General features: G+C 40.4%; 1 protein-coding gene across 14 annotated transcripts in view; it reads right to left on the minus strand.

The window, feature by feature from the left end:
- LOC105495739 (tetratricopeptide repeat domain 28) overlaps nucleotides 1–21,173 on the minus strand; it is a 715,636-nt gene that overhangs the window by 161,487 nt on the left and 532,976 nt on the right. For all 14 annotated transcript variants that reach the window (XR_011614279.1, XM_071080884.1, XM_071080883.1 and 11 more), the window contains one exon: nucleotides 14,759–15,266. Coding sequence is in view for 13 of the 14 variants with exons in the window: in XM_071080884.1 (XP_070936985.1) it covers nucleotides 14,759–15,266 (508 nt within the window). In the remaining variant the exon portion in view is untranslated. The remainder of the gene's footprint in view (nucleotides 1–14,758; nucleotides 15,267–21,173) is intronic.

Raw genomic sequence — 21,173 nt, forward strand, 5'->3', positions numbered from 1 at the left:
TTTTATTCATTAAGAGATATTAATATGTCGATTTTATTCATTAAAAAATACCACAGAATGAGGCAGGCAGTTCCAAGATGGCCAAATAGGAACAGCTCCAGGTTACAGCTCCCAGCATGAGCGACACAGAAGACGGGTGATTTCTGCATTTCCAACTTAGGTACTGGGTTCATCTCACTGGGTCGTGTTGGTCAGTGGATGCAGGATAGTGGGTGCAGCCCACCGAGTGAGAGCCACAGCAGGGCAAGGCATTGCCTCACCCAGGAAGCGCAAGGGGTAAGGGAATTCCCTTTCCTAGCCAAGGGAAACCTTGACACACAGCACCTGGAAAATCGGGTCACTACCACCCTAATACTGCGCTTTTCCAAGGGTCTTGGCAAACAGCACACCAGGAGATTGTATCCCGTGCCTGGCTGAGAGGGTCCCACACCCACGCGGCTTCCCTCATTGCTAGCACAGCAGTGTGAGATCTAACTGCAAGGTGGCAGTGAGCCTGGGGGAGAGGCGCCCACCACTGCTGAGGTTTGAGTAGGTAAACAAAGCAGCCAGGAAGCTCGAACTGGGTGGAGCCCAAGGCAGCTCAAGGAGGACTGCCTACCTCTGTAGACTCCACCCCTGGGGACAGGGCATAGCTGAACAAAAGGCAGCAGAAACCTCTGCAGATTTAAATGTGCCTGTCTGACAGTTTTGAAGAGAGTAGTGGCTCTCCCAGCATGGAGTTTGAGATCTGAGAACAGACAGACTGCCTCCTCAAGTGGGTCCCTGACCCCCGAGTAGCCTAACAGGGAGGCACCCCCCAGTAGGGGCCGACTGACACCTCACATAGCCGGGTAACCCTCTGGGATGAAGATTCCAGAGGAATGATCAGGCAGTAATATTTGCTGTTCAGCAATATTCACTCTTCTGCCGCCTCTGCTGCTGATACCCAGGAAAACAGGGTCTGGAGCGGACCTCAAGCAAACTCCAACAGACCTGCAGCTGAGGGTCCTGACTGTTAGAACGAAAACTAACAAACAGAAAGGACATCCATACCAAAACCCCATCTGTACATCACCATCATCAAAGACCAAAGGTAGATAAAACCACAAAGATGGGGAAAAAACAGAGTAGAAAAGCTGAAAATTCTAAAAATCAGAGTGCCTCTTCCCCTCAAAAGGAATGCAGCTCCTCGCCAGCAATGGAACAAAGCTGGATGGAGAATAACTTTGACGAGTTGAGAGAAGAAGGCTTCAGATGATCAAACTTCTCTGAGCTAAAGGAGGAAGTTCGAACACATCGCAAAGAGGCTAAAAACCTTGAAAAAAGATTAGACGAATGACTAACTAGAATAACCAATGTAGAGAAGTCCTTAAATGACCTGATAGAGGTGAAAACCATGGTACGAGAACTACGTGACAAATGCACAAGCTTCAGTAACCGATTCAATCAACTGGAAGAAAGAGTATCAGTGACTGAAGATCAAATGAATGAAATGAAGCAAGAAGAGAAGTTTAGACAAAAAAGAGTAAAAAGAAATGAACAACGCCTCCAAAAATATGGGATTATGTGAAAAGACCAAATCTACGTCTGATTGGTGTGCCTGAAAGTGACAGGGAGAATGAAATCAAGTTGGAAAACACTCTGCAGGATATTATCCAGGAGAACTTCCCCAACCTAGCAAGGCAGGCCAACATTCAAATTCAGGAAATACAGAGAATGCCACAAAGATACTCCTCGAGAAGAGCAACTCTAAGACACACAATTGTCAGATTCACCAAAGTTGAAATGAAGGAAAAAGTGTTAAGGGCAGCCAGAGAGAAAGGTCGGGTTACCCACAAAGGGAAGCCCATCAGACTAACAGTGGATCTCTCGGCAGAAACTGTACAAGTCAGACGAGAGTGGGGGCCAATATTCAACATTCTTAGAGAAAAGAATTTTCAACCCAGAATTTCATATCCAGCCAAACTAAGTTTCATCAGTGAAGGAGAAATAAAATCTTTTACAGACAAGCAAATGCTGAGACATTTTGTCACCACCAGGCCTGCTCTACAAGAGCTCCAAAAGGAAGCACTAAACATCGAAAGGAACAACCGGTACCAGCCATTGCAAAAACATGCCAAAATATAAAGACCATCAATGATAGGAAGAAACTGCATCAACTAACGAGCAAAATAACCAGCTAATATTATAATGACAGGATCAAGTTCACACATAACAATATTAACCTTAAATGTAAATGGGCTAAATGCTCCAATTAAAAGACACAGACTGGCAAATTAGATAAAGAGTCAAGATTCTTCAGTGAGCTGTATTCAGGAGACCCATCTCACGTGCAGAGGCACATATAGGCTCAAGATAAAGGGATGGGGGAAGATCTACCAAGCAAATGGAAAACAAAGAAAAAGCAGGAATTGCAATCCTAGTCTCTGATAAAACAGACTTTAAACCAACAAAGATCAAAAGAGACAAAGAAGGCCATTACATAATGGTAAAGGGATCAATTCAACAGGAAGTGCTAACTATCCTAAATATATATGCACCCAATACACGAGCACCCAGATTCATAAAGCAAGTCCTTAGAGACTTACAAAGAGACTTAGACTCCCATACAATAATAATGGGAGACTTTAACACCCCACTGTCAACATTAGACAGATCAATGAGACAGAAAGTTAACAAGGATATCCAGGAATTGAACTCAGCTCTGCACCAAGTGGACCTAATACACATCTACAGAACTCTCCACCCCAAATTAACAGAATATACATTTTTCTCAGCACGTCACTTATTCCAAAACTGACCACATAGTTGGAAGTAAAGCACTCCTCAGCAAATGTACAAGAACAGAAATTATAACAAACTGTCTCTCAGACCACAGTGCAATCAAACTAGAACTCAGGATTAATAAACTCACTCAAAACCGCATAACTACATAGAAACTGAACAACCTGCTCCTGAATGACTACTGGGTACATAATGAAATGAAGGCAGAAATAAAGATGTTCTTTGAAACCAATGAGAACAAAGATACAACATACCAGAATCTCTGGGACACATTTAAAGCAGTGTGTAGAGGGAAATTTATAGCACTAAATGTCCACAAGCAAAAGCGGGAAAGATCTAAAATTGACACCCTAACATCACAATTAAAAGAACTAGAGAAGCAAGAGCAAACACATTCAAACGCTAGCAGAAGGCAAGATATAATTAAGATCAGAGCAGAACTGAAGGAGATAGAGACACAAAAAACCCTCCAAAAAATCAATGAATCCAGGAGTTGGTTTTTTGAAAAGATCAACAAAATACATAGACCACTAGCAAGACTAATAAAGAAGAAAAGAGAGAATTATTAAATAGATGCAATTAAAAAATGAAAAAGGGGATATCACCACCGACCCCACAGAAATACAAACTACCATCAGAGAATACTACAAACACCTCTATGCAAATAAACTAGAAAATCTAGAAGAAATGGATAAATTCCTGGACACATACACTCTCCCAAGACTAAACCAGGAAGAAGTTGAATCCCTGAATAGACCAATAGCAGGCTCTGAAATTGAGGCAATAATTAATAGTCTACCAACCAAAAAAAGTCCAGGACCAGACGGATTCACAGCTGAATTCTACCAAAGGGACAAAGAGGAGCTGATACCATTCCTTCTGAAACTATTCCAATCAATAGAAAAAGAGGGAATCCTCCCTAACTCATTTGATGAGGTCAACATCATCCTGATACCAAAGCCTGGCAGAGACACAACAAAAAAAGAGAATTTTAGACCAATATCCCTGATGAACATTGATGCAAAAATCCTCAATAAAATACTGGCAAACCAAATCCATCAGCACATCAAAAAGCTTATTCACTAACACGGTGAAATCCTGTTTCTATTAAAAATACAAAAAAAAAAAAAAAAAATTAGCCTGGCAAGGCGGCGTGCACCTGTAGTCCCAGTTACTCGGGAGGCTGAGGCAGGAGAATGGCGTGAACCCGGGAGGCAGAGCTTGCAGTGAGCCGAGATCGCGCCACTGCACTCCAGCCTGGGCAACAGAGCATGACTCTGTCTCAAAAAAAAAAGAAAAAGAAAATGGCCATCTTTTCTTTTATGTTCAAAAAACTGTAGTTGCATAACAATAATTCTATAGCCTCTGGTTTTGTGGTGGCCTTCTTTCTCATTCTAATTTAAGAAGTTTGGAGTCAAACCTCAAATGTGCTGCAGAGTAGGTTACTAGACTGAAGGCTCAATTAAAGTCCTCTCACACTGAAAACCATGAATCTTATTTACTGGGAAACCAGGCAGAATTACCTCTCATCTCACTTTAGGATGAACTGCAATTAGGAAAGTCAGTAGGGAGACAATGAGAATCATGACTCAGTTTCTCCTCTCTTTCTCTGTGATGAAGGTGACTTAGTGTACACCTGCAGTAGATACAAAGGTGAGTACATTTCATGAGCCACTTCCCACACACATCAGTTTCAGGCCTGATCGCTTCTAGTATTGGGTCAAATACGAGAGGTAGAAGGTGCTTCCCACCAAGGCCTGAGGTCAGATACCTAATAATTCAACTAAGGAAAACAATCAGTTTAAAAACAACTGTCTCTTTTTAGTCAGAAAAACATTTTATATCTAGAAAGTAACTTATTTGGGAAGAAAAGGGAAACAAAACTAGTGTTAGTTCATTTGTTCACCTATTCATTCATTCTTTTGATCAACAAATATTTGTCGAACATTAGTTATGTCGTAGATACTGTGGTATCTTTGTTTATTATTATTATACTTTAAGTTCTAGGGTACATGTGCACAATGTGCAGGTTTGTTACATATGTATATATGTGCCATGTTGGTGTGCTGCACCCATTAACTCGTCATTTACATTAGGTATATCTCCTAATACTATCCCTCCCCCTGCCCCACCCCATGACAGGTGTGTGATGTTCTCCTTCCTGTGTCCAAGTGTTCTCATTGTTCAGTTCCCACCTATGAGCGAGAACATGCGGTTTTTGGTTTTTATTACCTTACATGGCAAAAGGGACTTTGCAAGTTAAGAATCTTGAGAAAGGGAAATTATCCTGGACCATCCAGGTGGGTCTGATGTAATCACACCAGTCTTTACTGGAGAAACGCAGGAGTCAGGGTCAGAAGGGAAGGTGATGTGATGACAAAAGCAGAGATTGGAGTGATGTGTCCTGAAGGAGGAAGATGGCAGCTGACAGGGGCAAAGAAATATATTCTCCTCTGGACTCTGAAAAAGGAACTAGCACTGTCAATATTTTGACCCTTACCCCAGCGAAACTGATTTTAGACTCCTGACCTCCAGAGCTGTAAGATAATAAATTTGTGTTGTTTTAAACCACTAAGTGTATGGTAATTGCTTATACAGGAATAAGAAATTAAGGCAGACAGCTAGAGGAGTGAGGCTGTCAAGGGAATTAAGAAAGCTAGGAGTTAACCTAGAAAAAACGATGTTTCACGTGTGGGCTCATTAACTTTGAATGATCAGCATGAAAATGAGACAGAATACCTACTAGGCAGTTGGAAATGTGAAAGTGATGCTCAGGCAGGAAAGATGTCAGAGCTGGTGAATACAGAGTTGGAAACACTGTATACTGGAGCAGTTGTCAAAGGTTGGGGGTACAAAACCTATGGGATGCAGCAAAAGCAGTATTAAATTTATAGGTATAAGTGCCTACCTCAAAAAGGAAGAAAAACTTCAAATAAACAATCTAATGATGCATCTTAAAGGACTAAAAAGCAAGAGCAAATCAAAACCAAAATTAGTAGAGGAAAAAAATAAAGATCAGAGCAGAAATAAATGAATTTGAAATTAAGAAAATACAAAAGATAAATGAAATAAAAGTTGGTTGTTTGAAAAGTTAAACAAAACTGACAAACCTTTAGCCATACTAAAAAAGAGAGAAGATACAAATAAATAAAATCAGAAATAAAAAATGAGACATTACAACTGATACTGCAGAAATCCAAAGGATCATTAGTGGCTACTATGAGCAACTATATGCCAATTAAGTTGGAAAATCTAGATGAAATGGACAAATTCCTAGATACATACAACCTACCAAGATTGAAATACAAAGAAATCCAAAACCTGAACAGACTGATAGCAAGTAATGAGATTAAAGCTGTAATAAAGTCTCCCAGTAAAGAAAAGCCCAGGACCTGATGGCTTCAATGGCTTCATTGATGAATTCTAACAAACATTTAAAGAGGAACTAATACCAATCCTACTCAAACTGTTCCAAAAAACAAAGAAGAGAATACTTCCAAATTCATTCTATGAGGCCAGTATTACCCTGATACAAACACCAAAGACACATCAAACTACAGGCCGATATCTCTGATGAATATTGATACCAAAATCCTCAGCCAAATACTAGCAAACCAAATTCAACAAAATATTAGAAAGATTATTCATCATGACCTAGTGGGATTTATCATAGAGATGCAAGGATGGTTCAATAAACACAAATCAATCAATGTGATACATCATATCAACAAAATGAAGGCCATTTCAATTGATGCTGAAAAAGTATTTGATAAAGTTCAACATCTCTTCATAAAAACGCTCAAAAAAATGGGATATAGAAGGAACATACCTCAACATAATAAAAGCAATATACAAGAGATCCACAGCTACTATCATACTAAATGGGGAAAATCTGAATGCCTTTCCTCTAGTATCTGGAACATGACAAGGATGCCCACTTTCACCACTGTTATTCAACATACTACTGGAGGTCCTACCTAGAGCAGTCAGACAAGAGGAAGAAATTTAGGACATCCAAACTTAAATGGAAGAAATCAAATCATCCTTGTTTGCAGATGACATGATCTTATACTTAGAAAAATCTAAAGACTCTATCAAAAAAACCACTAGAACTGATAAAGTCCGCAAAGTTGCAGGATACAAAATCAACATACAAAAATCAGCAGCATTTCCATATGCCAACAGTTAATAATCTAAAAAAGAAATAAGAAAGTAATCTCATTTACAATAGCCATACATAAAATTAAATGCCTAGGAATTAACCAAATAAGTGAAATAGCTCTATAATGAAAACTATAAAACACTCATGAAAGAAACTGAGGAGGACACTAAAAACTGGAAAAATGTTCCACATTCATGGATTGGAAGAATCAATATTGTTAGAATATCCATACTACCTAAGGCAATCTACAGATTCAATGCAATCCATATCAAAATACTAATGACATTCTTCAAGGAAATAGAAAAAATCAATCCTAATATTTACATGAAACCACAAAAGACCCAGAATAGCCAAAGCTATCCTAAGGAAAAATAAGAAAACTGGAAGAATCACATTACCTGATTTCAAATTATACTACAAAGCTATAGTAACCAAAGCAGCCTGTAATGGTATAAAAACAGACACACAGAGCAATGGAACAGAATAGAGAACCCAGAAACAAATCCACACACCAACAGTGAACTCATTTTTGACAAAGGTGCCAAGAACATACACTGGGAAAAGACAGTCTCTTCAATAAATGGTACTGGGAAAACTGGATATCATATGCAGAAGAATGAAACTAGACCCCTATCTCTTGCCATATCTAAAAATCACATCAAAACTGATTAAAAGACTTTAGATCTATGACCTCAAACTATGAAACTACTATAAGAAAACACTGGAGAAAATCTCCAGGACATTGGTCTGGGCAAAAATTTCTTGAGCAATACCCCATGAGCACAGGCAACAAAAGCAAAAATGGACAAGTGGGATCACATCAAGTTAAAAAGTTTCTGCACAGCAAAGGATACAGTCAACAAAGTGAAGAGACAACCCACAGAATGGGAGAAAATATTTGTCAACAACCCATTTGACAAGGGATTAATAACCAGAAAATATAAGGCACTCAAACAACTCTACAGGAAAAAAATCTAATAATCTGATTTTAAAATGGGCAAAATATTTGAATAGACATTTCTCAAAAGAAGACATATAATGGCAAACAGGCATAAGAAAAGGTGCTCAACATCACTGATCACTACAGAAATGCAAACCAAAACTACAATGAGATATCTCACTCCAGCTAAAGTGGCTTATATCCAAAGGACAGGCAATAACAAATGCTGGCGAGGATGTGGAGAAAAGGGAATCCTAGCACACTGATGGTGGGAATGTAAATTAGTACAACCACTATGGAGAACTGTTTGGAGGTTAATCAAAAATACTAAACATAGAGCTACCGGCCGGGCGCAGTGGCTCACGACTGTAATCCCAGCACTTTGGGAGGCCGAGGCAGGCGGATCATGAGGTCAGGAGTTCAATACCAGCCTGGCCAATATGGTGAAACCCTGTCTCTACTAAAAAATACAAAAATTAGTTGGACATGGTGGCGCGCGCCTGTAGTCCCAGCTGCCTGGGAGGCTAAAGCAGGAAAATCACTTGAACGCAGGAGGCAGAGGTTGCATTGAGCCAAGATCACGCCACTGCACTCCAGCCTGGGTTACAGAGTGAGACTCTGTCTCAAAAAAAAAAAAAAATAGAGAGCTACCATATGATTCAGCAATCCCACTGCTGGGTATATACCCACAAGAAAGGAAATCAGTATGTCGAAGAGATATCTATACTCCAATTTTTTTTTGCAGCACTGTTCACAATAGCTAAGCTTTGGAGCAATGTAAGTGTTCATCAACAGATGCACAGATAAAGAAAATGTGGTACATGTACATAATGGAGTACTATTCAGCCATAGAAAAAGAATAAGATCCTGTCATCATTTGCAACAATATTGATGGAACTGGAGGTCATTATGTCAAGCAAAATAAGCCAAGCACAAACAGACAAACATTGCATGTTCTCACTTCTTTGTGGGATCTAAAAATCAAAACAATTGAACTCAGGGACATAAATAGTAGAAGGATGGTTACCAGAGGCTGGGAAGGGTAGTAGGGGCACTGCAGGGAGCAGTGGGAATGGCTAATGGGTAACAAAAAGTAGAAAGGATGAATAAGGCCTGCTATTTGATAGCACAACAGGATGACTATAGTCAATGGAAACTTAATTGTACATTTGAAAATAACTAAAAAGTGTAATTGGATTGTTTGTAACACAAAGAATAAATGCTTGTGGGATGGATACCCCATTCTCCATGATGTGATTATTTCACATTGCATGCCTGTATCAAAACATCTCATGTACCCCACAACGGGTACCTACTATGTACCCACAGAAATTTTTTTTAAAAGGTTGGGGGTAAAAATGATAAAAGGTCATATACAAAGAAAGAACAGAAAAGAATCAAGGAACAAAATATGACAACTCCGATTCCGGAGCAAGATGGCTGAATAGGAACAGCTCCAGCCTCCAGCTCCCAGCGCCAGCGACACAGAAGACGGGTGATTTCTGCATTTTCAACTGAGGTACCGGGTTCATCTCGCTGGGGAGTGCCTGACAATCAGTGCTGGTCAGCTGGTGCAGTCGGACCAGCGAGAGCTGAAGCAGGGCGAGGCATCGCCTCATCTGGGAAGCGCAAGGGGGAAGGGAATCCCTTTAGAAACTGAGACACACAACACCTGGAAAATCGGGTAACTCCCATCCTAATACTGCCCTTTAGAAAGGGTCTTAGCAAATGGCACACCAGGAGATTAAATCCCACACCTGGCCAAGAGGGTTGCACGCCCACAGAGCCTCCCTCATTGCTAGCACAGCAGTCTGAGATCTAACTGCAAGGCAGCAGCAAGGCTGGGAGAGGGGCGCCTGCCATTGCTGAGGCTTGAGTAGGTAAACAAAGCCTCCAGGAATATCGAACTGGGTGGAGCCCACCGTAGCTCAAGGAGGCCTGCCTGTCTCTGTAGACTCCACCTCTGGGGACAGGGCATAGCTAAACAAAAAGCAGCAGAAATCTCTGCAGATATTAATGACCCTGTCTGACAGCTTTGAAGAGAGCAGTGGATCTCCCAGCACAGAGGTTGAGATCTGAGAATGGACAGACTGCCTGCTCAAGTGGGTCCCTGACCCCTGAGTAGCCTAACTGGGGGACATCCCCCACTAGGTGCAGACCAACACCTCACAGGGCAGAGTACACCCCTGAGAGGAAGCTTCCAGAGCAAGAATCAGACAGCAGTACTCGCTGTTCAGCAATATTCTATCTTCTGCAGCCTCCGCTGCTGATACCCAGGCAAACAGGGTCTGGAGTGGACCTCAAGCAATCTCCAACAGACCTACAGCTGAGGGTCCTGACGGTTAGAAGGAAAACTAACAAACAGAAAAGACACCCACACCAAAACCCCATCAGTACGTCACCATCATCAAAGACCAAAGGCAGATAAAACCACAAAGATGGGGAAAAAGCAGTGTAGAAAAGCTGGAAATTCAAAAAATCAGAGCGCATCTCCCCCTCCAAAGGAACACAGCTCATCACCAGCAACAGAGAATGACTTTGATGAGTTGAGAGAAGAAGGCTTCAGTTGATCAAACTTCTCAGAGCTAAAGGAGGAACTATGTACCCAGCGCAAATAAACTAAAAATCGTGAAAATTGCCATACTGCCCAAGGTAATTTATAGATTCAATGCCATCCCCATCAAGCTACCAATGAGTTTCTTCACAGAATTGGAAAAAACTGCTTTAAAGTTCATATGGAATCAAAAAAGAGCCCGCATTGCCAAGACAATCCTAAGTCAAAAGAACAAAGCTAGAGGCATCACGCTACCTGACTTCAAACTATACTACAAGGCAACAGTAACCAAAACAGCATGGTACTGGTACCAAAACAGAGATATAGACCAATGGAACAGAACAGAGTCCTCAGAAATAATACCACACATCTACAGCCATCTGATCTTTGACAAACCTCAGAAAAACAAGAAATGGGGAAAGGATTCCCTATTTAATAAATGGTGCTGGGAAAATTGGCTAGCCATAAGTAGAAAGCTGAAACTGGATCCTTTCCTTACTCCTTATACGAAAATTAATTCAAGATGGATTAGAGACTTAAATGTTAGACCTAATACCATAAAAACCCTAGAAGAAAACCGAGGTAATACCATTCAGGACATAGGCATGGGCAAGGACTTCATGTCTAAAACACCAAAAGCAACGGCAGCAAAAGCCAAAATTGACAAATGGGATCTAATTAAACCAAAGAGCTTCTGCACAGCAAAAGAAAAAACCATCAGAGTGAACAGGCAACCTACAGAATGGGAGAAAATGTTTGCAATCTACTCATCTGACAAAGGGCTAATATCCAGAACCTACAAAGAACTCAAACAAATTTACAAGAAAAAAAAAAACCCATCAAAAAGTGGGCAAAGGATATGAACAGACAGTTCTCAAAAGAAGACATTCATACAGCCAACAGACACATGAAAAAATGCTCATCATCACTGGCCATCAGAGAAATGCAAATCAAAACCACAATGAGATACCATCTCACACCAGTTAGAATGGCAATCATTAAAAAGTCAGGAAACAACAGGTGCTGGAGAGGATGTGGAGAAATAGGAACACTTTTACACTGTTCCTGGGATTGTAAACTGGTTCAACCATTGTGGAAGACAGTATGGCGATTCCTCAAGGATCTAGAACTAGAAGTACCATATGACCCAGCCATCCCATTACTGGGTATATACCCAAAGGATTATAAATCATGCTGCTATAAAGACTCATGCACATGTATGTTTATTGCAGCACTATTCACAATAGCAAAGACTTGGAATCAACCCAAATGTCCATCAGTGACAGACTGGATTAAGATAATGTGGCACATATACACCATGGAATCCTATGCAGCCATAAAAATGGATGAGTTCATGTCCTTTGTAGAGACATGGATGCAGCTGGAAACCATCATTCTCAGCAAACTATCGCAAGAACAGAAAACCAAACACCGCATGTTCTCACTCATAGGTGGGAATTGAACAATGAGATCACTTGGACTCTGGAAGGGGAACATCACGCACCAGGGCCTATTATGGGGAGGGGGGAGGAGGAAGGGATAGCACTAGGAGTTATACCTGATGTAAATGACGAGTTGATGGGCACTGACGAGTTGATGGGTGCAGCACACCAACATGGCACAAGTATACATATGTAACAAACCTGCACGTTGTGCACATGTGCCCTAGAACTTAAAGTATAATTAAAAAAAAGAATAATAATGTATTTATCATCTAAATACATAAATATAAATATATAATAGCAATAAAAAATATGACAACTCCCACATTTAACAAGTGGCAATACAATGGAAAGGAGCTATTAAAATAATATAGGATATCTGAATAATGAGATAGAGGGAAGCCTAGGAGAGGAGGCAGAGTAAAAAAGGCAGATTCAGAAAAGTATGTATGTTACAAACCAAGATTTGGAAAGGGAACAATCTATACACACATGTATATATTTACATATATGTTTGCACTGACATGTGTTTATGTATGTAGTACAAAGGTCTGGAAAGATTATAACCAAATTATTAACAATAGTTGACTCTGAGGAGTGGGACAAGGGAAGATATTAATGTGAAGGGGTGAGCCTCCTTTTTCTATTTTATAAACTTTTATATGGTAAGAATTTTTTACAAAACTAAGTGCCACTTTTGTAATTTTTAAAAATTGTTTGTTTTTTGAAGGGAGCATTAAAAAGTCAATGCAGAAGACACAGAAGGAGCAGCCAGGAAGAAAATCAGAACAGTGGTGTTTCACAGAAACCTAAAGAGAAGAGAATTTCACAGAAAAATTAGCAGAGCATGTCAACTACTGATACTGATTAGGGAAATTTAGAAATGTCAAAAGACCTTTCAACTCAGCCATGAAGAGATCACTGCTGATTTTCTGTCAGAGAAAAACCCCAAATATTTTTACATTAAACACTTCATGAGTCAAAGAGAAGTCACAAACCAACTCAGAAGATGTTAAAAACTCAATAAACGTGAACGTAATACATAAAAAATTATGGGATGCAGGTCAAGTAGTGTTTAGAGAAAATTTTGTATCTGTAAATGCTTGTATTATAAAAAAAAAAAAGAATCACCAAGTGCAGTGGCTTATGCCTGTCATCCCAACACTTTGGATGCCAAGATGGGATGATCGTTTGAGGCCAGGAGCTTGAGACTAGCCTGAGGAACATAACAAGGCCTCATTACAACCACAAAACAACAAATGAAAATTAGCTGGGCATGGTGGCTGATGCCCACCATGGGCAGGTTGCTTGAGCCCAAGAGTTTCAGACCAGCTTGGGCAACATAGTGAGACCATGACTCTACAAAGAAAGAAAGAAATTAGCTGGTCGAAGTGGCATGCGCTGCGCCTATGGTTCTAGCTACTTGGGAGGCTGAGGTGGGAGGATCACTTTTGCCCAGGAGTTTGAGGCTGCAGTGAGCCATGATTGTGCCACTGTACTCAGGCCAAGGTAACAGATGGAGAACCTGTCTTGGAAAGGGAAGGGGAGGAGAGGGAAGGAAAGGGTAGAGGAGGGGAAGGGAGGGAAGGGAAAAGGAAGGCAGGAATGGAGGAAGGCAGGAAGGGAGTGAGGGAGGGAGGGAAGGGAAGAAAGAAAGGAAAGAAGAAAGGAAGAAAGAGGAAGGAAGGAACGAACGAAGGAAGGAAGGAACGAAGGAAGGGAGGGAGGGAGGGAAGGAACGTGGCTAAGTTTTACATTTTGCTGCTACTCATATCTGATAAGCATAGCAATGAGGTCACCCTCTCTTTGTCCTCTCCCCATCCTGAATCCCTATAGGCAAAGAACAAACCATGTGGCTCCAGGCACAGGGATAAGTTTAGCTCATACTTCCAAACACATCTTCCATTCATTATGTACCCACATCTATTTGAAGACAGGGATAAAAAATTATCTTCTAAAAAATTGCCAGTTACCAATTACTTGTTGTCTCTTACCACTACATGTAAATTCCCCCAAATTATAAATGTTTTAATTGTAACCAAGTACTATCAAAACAGCAATTGTAAATCTATCATCTTTAAATAGATCTTTCATGAAAATAATTTTGCATTTATATTAAAACTATCAATATTATTTTTTGAATCACATAATTTTGAGGAAAAAATGCATTTCCTGTGCGGTTAATTCACCAAGTAAAGAAATCCCTGTAAGGAAAAATCCTTTCAGAAACGTTCTCATTTATTGATGACTGCTTAGCAGCTTCTCTTTCATTTAAACCAAATATAGCCTATATCATCATTTCATGTCTCTTCTCTCTAATTAGATAAATCTGGTTGCTCTTCTCTCTCTACAGATTAAAAGGTTGGGATGTTTTGTTTTTCCAGTATTTCAGAATTCTAATCCTTACAGCACTATGATGACAGGAAGAATTGTGTGATTTAGAGAAGGCAGGCTCCAAGGAAATATATCTAAAGAAAGAGGTCAGGCATGGTGGCTCATACCTTTAATTGTAGCACTTTGGAAGGCCGAGGTGGGGGGATCGCTTGAGCCCAGGAGTTCAAGATCAGCCTGGGCAACATAAGAAGATCCCTGTCTCTACAAAAAATAAAAAAATAGCCAGGTGTGGTGTGTGTGCCTGTCGTCCCAGCTACTCGGGAGGCTGAGGTGGGAAGATCACTGCAGTGAGGTGTGGTTGTGCCACACCATCCTTGGCATGTGTACTCCATCCTCAGTGACAGACGAAGACCCTGTCTCAAAAATAAAAGGAAAAGAGCACACACAATAAGGATATTCTTTTAAATATAAACACACAGATTCCTCTAAAAGATAGTGATCTACTCCAGCTATTTCCAGCTCATGACTTTGACCTTGGCTCTTGCAGGCAACCCTGTTCTTACCCAGATTGGAGGATGCTCGCCCCTCTGCAGCCCGGTCCTTGAGATCCTCAGCAATGCCCAGCTGCTGCTCATGGTACTGTTTAGCTCTCTCCAAATCCTGCATGCACCTGGCAGCATGGCCTAGTCCAGCATAGGCCCGCATCTCAATAGCCTTCTCCATCAACTCCTGGGCCAGCTCCAGGACATAGTTGTGGTAAGACATGGCCTTGTCAAAGTTCCTTCGGTAGTGATAGGCACTGCCCAGGTTGCTGTAGGCCCGAGCCTCTTCTCGCTTGTTCCCCAGGTCCTTGGCTATCTTCAGATGCTGTTCATGGCACTGCACAGCATTCTCAAAGTCACCCATGGCAATATACACAGCTCCCATGTTGCCAAGTTCTCGGGCTTCAGAAAGTTCATCTTTGGATTGCTTGGCAAGAAGAACACACTGTTTGTGACTGGCCAGTGCATTGGGGTAGTCTCCAATGGCTGTGTACACATGGCCCAGACTGCTCAAAGCTGATGAAGCAGCCTGAAGAGAAAAGCATAAAGTGGAGAAATGAAAACACATCAGAATGGTTTTGTATGTTTTGGCAGATAAAATTTTACAGGTTGCTTGTAATTATCCAATCCAATTGCTAATGGTACTTCTATCAGTTTTCCACAGACCTACGCAGAATTGATAAAGAACACATCCAAACAGCAAGTTCCTAATAAAAAACAATGATACTTTAATCAGTAACTTTCTATACCTAATCTTCCTAGAAACAAGTTGTATTACATATAGCCTTCATTTTAAAGACTTATTGACATTTCTAATATTAATTACGATATTACATCTCTGTTAATACCTATTGACCTCTGTGGTATAAGAAAATGTATAAAAAAATCAAAATTAGGCCGGGTGTGGTGGCTCACGCCTGTAATCCCAGCACTTTGGGAGGCCGAGGTGGGTGGATCACGAGGTCAGGAGATTGCAACCATCCTGGCTAACACGGTGAAACCCCGTCTCTATTAAAAATACAAAAAAAATTAGCTGGGCATGGTGGCGGGCACCTGTAGTTCCAGCTACTCGGGAGGCTGAGACAGGAGAATGGCGTGAACCTGGGAGGCAGAGCTTGCAGTGAGCCAAGATCATGCCACTGCACTCCAGCCTGTGTGGTGACAGAGTGAGACTCCATCTCAAAAAAAAAAAAAAAAAAAGAAAAAGAAAAAGAAAATCAAAATTAATTACTACATATAAGAGACCACAGGAAATTCATAGGAGAAATCCATGCTTGGCTTTTTGCACTCCTGGGTATTTTTCTATTCTTGTCTTCTTCCACAGTAAATGGATATCTTAATGGTAAGAGAGATGTTTACCATGATGCTGATGATTTTGTGACCCAGGGCTTACTGGAGAGGGTCCTGCTCTCTTATCTTTGTTCCTTCAATGTAACTTCATCAGTGTTGGTTACTGTGGAGGGCTTAGATTTGGATGAGTCTCAGAGGAAAAAAATGGGTGGGTTACAACCTGCACTGCACTCTGAGTGGGGTGGTCTCCATTAAGCCTCACCACCCCTTTTCAGGCTCACGCTGGCTCTTCAAGCATTTCTTTTCCTCCCTAGAAGCGCTTCTAATCCCAGCCTCTCTGTGCAGAGAGATGCCATCTTCCTAGTCCTCTCACATTGCTTGCCACTCATTCTTTTTTTTTTTTCTTCTTATTTTGGCCAAGGAAAAGTATGCAAACCCTTTTTATCTTAAAGGTTTTAATGAAACTGACTCTATGCTGGTGTAGTGAACCACAAAGGGACAACGAAAATACAGGAGATGTTACATGGTTTCTAGAATCTTAAATACTTGCAGTCTTATATTCTAGTCCTTGGTTTCTAATTTCTTTGCAGATATAAAAGGGAAGTTATGCTGGGATTTTTCTGCCCTTCTTTTTATCCTAAAACTTGGAAGCTTGCCTACCCTTTCTTTCCTTCATTACCTGCCTATGGCTAGAGCCATGTGGCTGCCTTTCTTCATGATGCTCTCTCTTAGTAAGTGAGTATGTGATCCTGCCAGAACAAAGGGTGTACTCTGTTACATATAGGCAAGTAATTTTCCTAAGGGCCTCCTGGCTAGGGAATAACAAGGAGGGGATGCTGTCCCTCCTGGAGTAAGGGCATTTCTTTACGAAATGTGTTCTATGTCTGTGCACTTCAGAACACTTTTATTAATATTTTATAGATATAAGTGATTTTCTACCCTATTTTCTTTGCCTGTGAAATAGCAGTTCTTGATCAAAATGACGGGACACTTTTTTTTTGGCCCTTCTTATAATTTTTTATTGTTATTATTATACTTTAAGTTCTAGGGTACATGTGCACAACGTGCAGTGGTGCTTGCAAATAGCATATTTGCAAAAAAAAAAAAAAAAAAAAAAAAGCCCCATATTGTTTTAAGTTGCTTTTATCATTTCACAGATGTTCTAACAAAAAGACTTAGAAAATAGAGAGGAAATAAATACTTAGAAATTTACTTTTCTGTTTCTTTTTTTCTGAGTGGTGGAGAGCAGAAACAATTCCATGCAAGTCACAATGCTGCAGCAGTGTGCTTCTGGCAGAAGCAGCAATGAAGTCAACAAAGAGCATGTCACTTGTACGTGTACTGGCCTCAAGCTTCTACTTTGTGAGCCTCTTTGGGGCTGAGGTTAGGACTTCATGTCAACACATTGTATAAGGGACTTTCTACTGCTTCTACCTCCACCCATACTCTATCCCCCAAATCTTTTTTTCCTCCTTTGCTGCAGGCCTAGAGACTCAGCCTCCTTCCTCTACTTCAGTAGTTGGTCCTCCCTTATTCTTTGTGGGTTCTCCACCACCTGACTAGGGAGGACACAACCCACTCCTACCCAGAAATCTTTGTTACCCTCAAAGCAAAACATGCAGGCTCTTTGACTATGGAATTATTGTAGCTTAGAATCAGATACACCTTGTTCAGAACTGCACTGCCCTTTACTAGCTCTGAGAGCTTTAGCAACTTAACTTCTCTGAGCCTTGGTTTTCCAGACATTTTTAGGCCCAAGCAGCAAGCCAGGAACAGAGTATTTTCAAACCCAGCCATGAGCCCCTGTCAAATATGTAAACCATAAATAATTCACTAGATAATTCCAAATAGTAGATCTGGTTGGAGGCCATGAGCCTTTGAACACTGCATGGGATAGATTTATAGGTCTCGGGGCAGGCACAACACCCCAGGCGTCGCTGTTCTCAGGAACTTCTGGTTTATGGCAACTCCAAATGATAGCCCTGGGATCTTCTGCTTCTGGTTCTTCATTTCTCTAAATGCCAGGGAGACATAGGAGCTGCTTGCTAAAGCTCTCTGAACATAAGGAAGGGAATATTTAGGCATTTCTCCTCTGGGGTGTGGGGGAAAAAGGGAAAGATTATTACACTGGCTCTTTCCTGGCATCCTCCAGTTACCAGGCAGTGCTGCCAGGCTGGGACTCTTCATGACGGGTGTCCTGGAAGTCAGTATCTCTAGAAAGGATGTAATTTATGAAGCACACATCACTGCCTCTGAAACTAGAGAGGCAGCTTGGTACAGTATAAGAATGGAACAGGATTTAGCATCAGAGGCCCTGGCTATGTAACACTAATAAGTCTTTTACTTCTTCACTCCTGTTTTATTTGTAAAATGTTGCTAATGACAATACTGTACATACTTCACAGGGCTGAGATGGCATCAGATGAAGCAGTGCATGTGAGTGCCTTTAGTAAACTATAAAGTGCTCTGTGAATGCATCACTAAGGTGTAGATGGATGTTTTATGACTGCAAGATGACTGGGCTGAGTTCTGTTAGCAAGCAGAAGCTAGTAATGGCAACTGAAAACATCAATCATTATGACCAAACATCTATATTCCTATCAGTTGCTACAGGAAATAAAGTCCAGTGTTTTACAGCCCCTGGGCAAATAACATGTGATGATATTTATCAGCTAAGTGAATTACAAATTAATCACTTGTCTTTGTTCCTGTTCCTGTAGAATAAGCTTAGATCTGAAACATGGTTTCAGGCTGTTAATGAGAATCTGAAGACCCACTATCTATGGGGAATCATAGGCCCCACCTCAAGCAGATGCTGCATTTGCCACCAAGGTTCATGCTGCCTTTGTATATTAATTTCTTTGAGATTTCTGTGCTAGAATAGCAGCAGCTGCTTCCCACAGTGGAAATATTCTGGAACATCTGTATTTGAATACTAAAATGCATACAAACAGTTATGCTAACAAACTATCTGGTTGGAATAAGACAATATTTTTCTCTTTCTACAAGATATAAATTACTCATGTTCTTGCCAAAGTATAATTTCCAGCTGCAGATTTAGGCACATAGGAGTCAGTTACCTCTTGCTCTGTGACCTGAATATTTACAGAAGAATTGCATCTGACAAGTTAGTTTCATGTGATATAAAACTAGAGTAAGAAATTTGTTCATATTTCTTCAAACCACCTTTAAAGGTTTTTAGTTTGAGAAATAAAGTTTAAACTACCCAAACTATAATCACATCGATGACACTGCCATTAAATATTATGCTGAAGATTTAAACACGTTTTCCTTCCATCTAGCATGTTTCTCCCTTACCATATGTATTTTTCATAAGGGTTACATTTTGTGGGAGGATTACATGCTTATCGTGTTATACACAGAATATTCAATATAATTGCTGATTGATTCACTACATGCCATTGGAAAAATGGGAAATGTACCTGCAGCTAGTACCAGAAATATAGCATTTCTTTTTTACTGCCCGAATCTACATGTTCCGTGTGTTCTCTGCCAGTTCAGTGCCCATAAACCCAAAGTCCTAGATTAACTGCCCACAACCCAATAGGCAGAGATACATAGAAGAATAAGTATAGACTCTGGAATCAGGCACTCACTGATTCAAATAACACACTGTGATAACACACATTTGGAACATCTTTGAGACTTAGTTTCCTCATCTGCAAAATGGGAATATTAATATCTTACAGAGCCTTCACGAGTACTAAATAATATAGTATTTATAATGACCCTGGTTCAGAACTCAGCAATAACAAGATGCTCAAAAATTTTAGATTTTAGTTTTTCTTCCTATCCCACCCAAGATAATACTCACTTAGCTTTTATTCATTTCAAAGATGTGATAGAAGATAACCAGAAAATAAACCATAAGGTTATGTCACCACAACTAAAAAGACAATACAAGAAGCTTGCCCCACTGATGGTAAAAAATGTCATCAACTTCATATACTGAAGACCAGCATATGATTCATACTGCTCTTCTGCAAATATATGCATAAGAAAATTCACCCTTGTAGTGCAGCACCACCGGTGGGCACCTGTAATCCCAGTTACTGGGGTGGCTGAGGCAGGAAGACTGTTTGAGCCCAGGAGTTTGAGGCTACAGGGAGCTATGATCACACCACTGCACTCCAGCCTGGATGACAGAGCGAAACCCCATCTCTTAAGAAGAAGAAAAACTAAGAAAAATCCACCCTTTACTTAGGGACATTTTGGAATCCAACACATATCCAATACATAATTCAACACATATACAATTAGATGTATATCCAACACATATACAATTAGGTGTATATCCAATACATAATCTTGGTAAATGCACTTTACTTCAAAGAGTGAAAGTTTAGGCCGGCATTGGAGTGTTTGGAGTCTGTTGGTTGGTTTGTTCCTTTGTTCATTCATTCTTGCATTCAAGAAAATTCTCTAGGCCCAGAAATAAATTAATGTACCTATAGCCAACTGATTTTTGACAAAGTTGCCAAGAATATACATTGGAAAAAAAAGGTAGTCTCTTCAAAAAAAAAAAAAAAAAAAAAAGTGCTGGGAAAATTGAATATTTACATGCAGAAGGATGAGACTAGACTCCTCTCACCATATACAAAAATCAATTCAAAATAGATTAAAGACTTAGCTATAAAACCTGAAACTATGAAACTGCTAGAAGAAAACATAGTGAAAAAGCTTCATGAAATTGGGCTGGGCAAAGATTTTTAAAACATGAGCTCAAAAGCACAGGCAACAAAACCAAAAATAGACAAATGAGATTACCTCAAACTAAAAACTTTTCACAGCAAAGGAAACTATTAAGAGAGTAAAGAGACAACCTATACAATGGAAGAAAATATTTGCAAACTATACACCTGATAAGGGATTAATATCCAGAATATGTAAGGAACTTAAACAACTCAACAAGACAAAAACAAAATAACCCAATTAAAAAATGGGCAGGTCGGGCCTGGTGGCTCACACCTGTAATCCCAGCAGTTTGGGAGGCCGAGGCAGGTGGATCCCCTGAGGTCAGGAGTTCGAGACCAGCCTGGCCAACATGGTGAAACCCCATCTCTACTAAAAATACAAAAAATTAGCCAGGCATGGTGGTGCATGCTTATAATTCCAGCTACTCAGG

Source organism: Macaca nemestrina, chromosome 15 (genome assembly GCF_043159975.1).
Source record: "Macaca nemestrina isolate mMacNem1 chromosome 15, mMacNem.hap1, whole genome shotgun sequence".
Classification (NCBI taxonomy): Eukaryota; Metazoa; Chordata; class Mammalia; order Primates; family Cercopithecidae; genus Macaca; species Macaca nemestrina.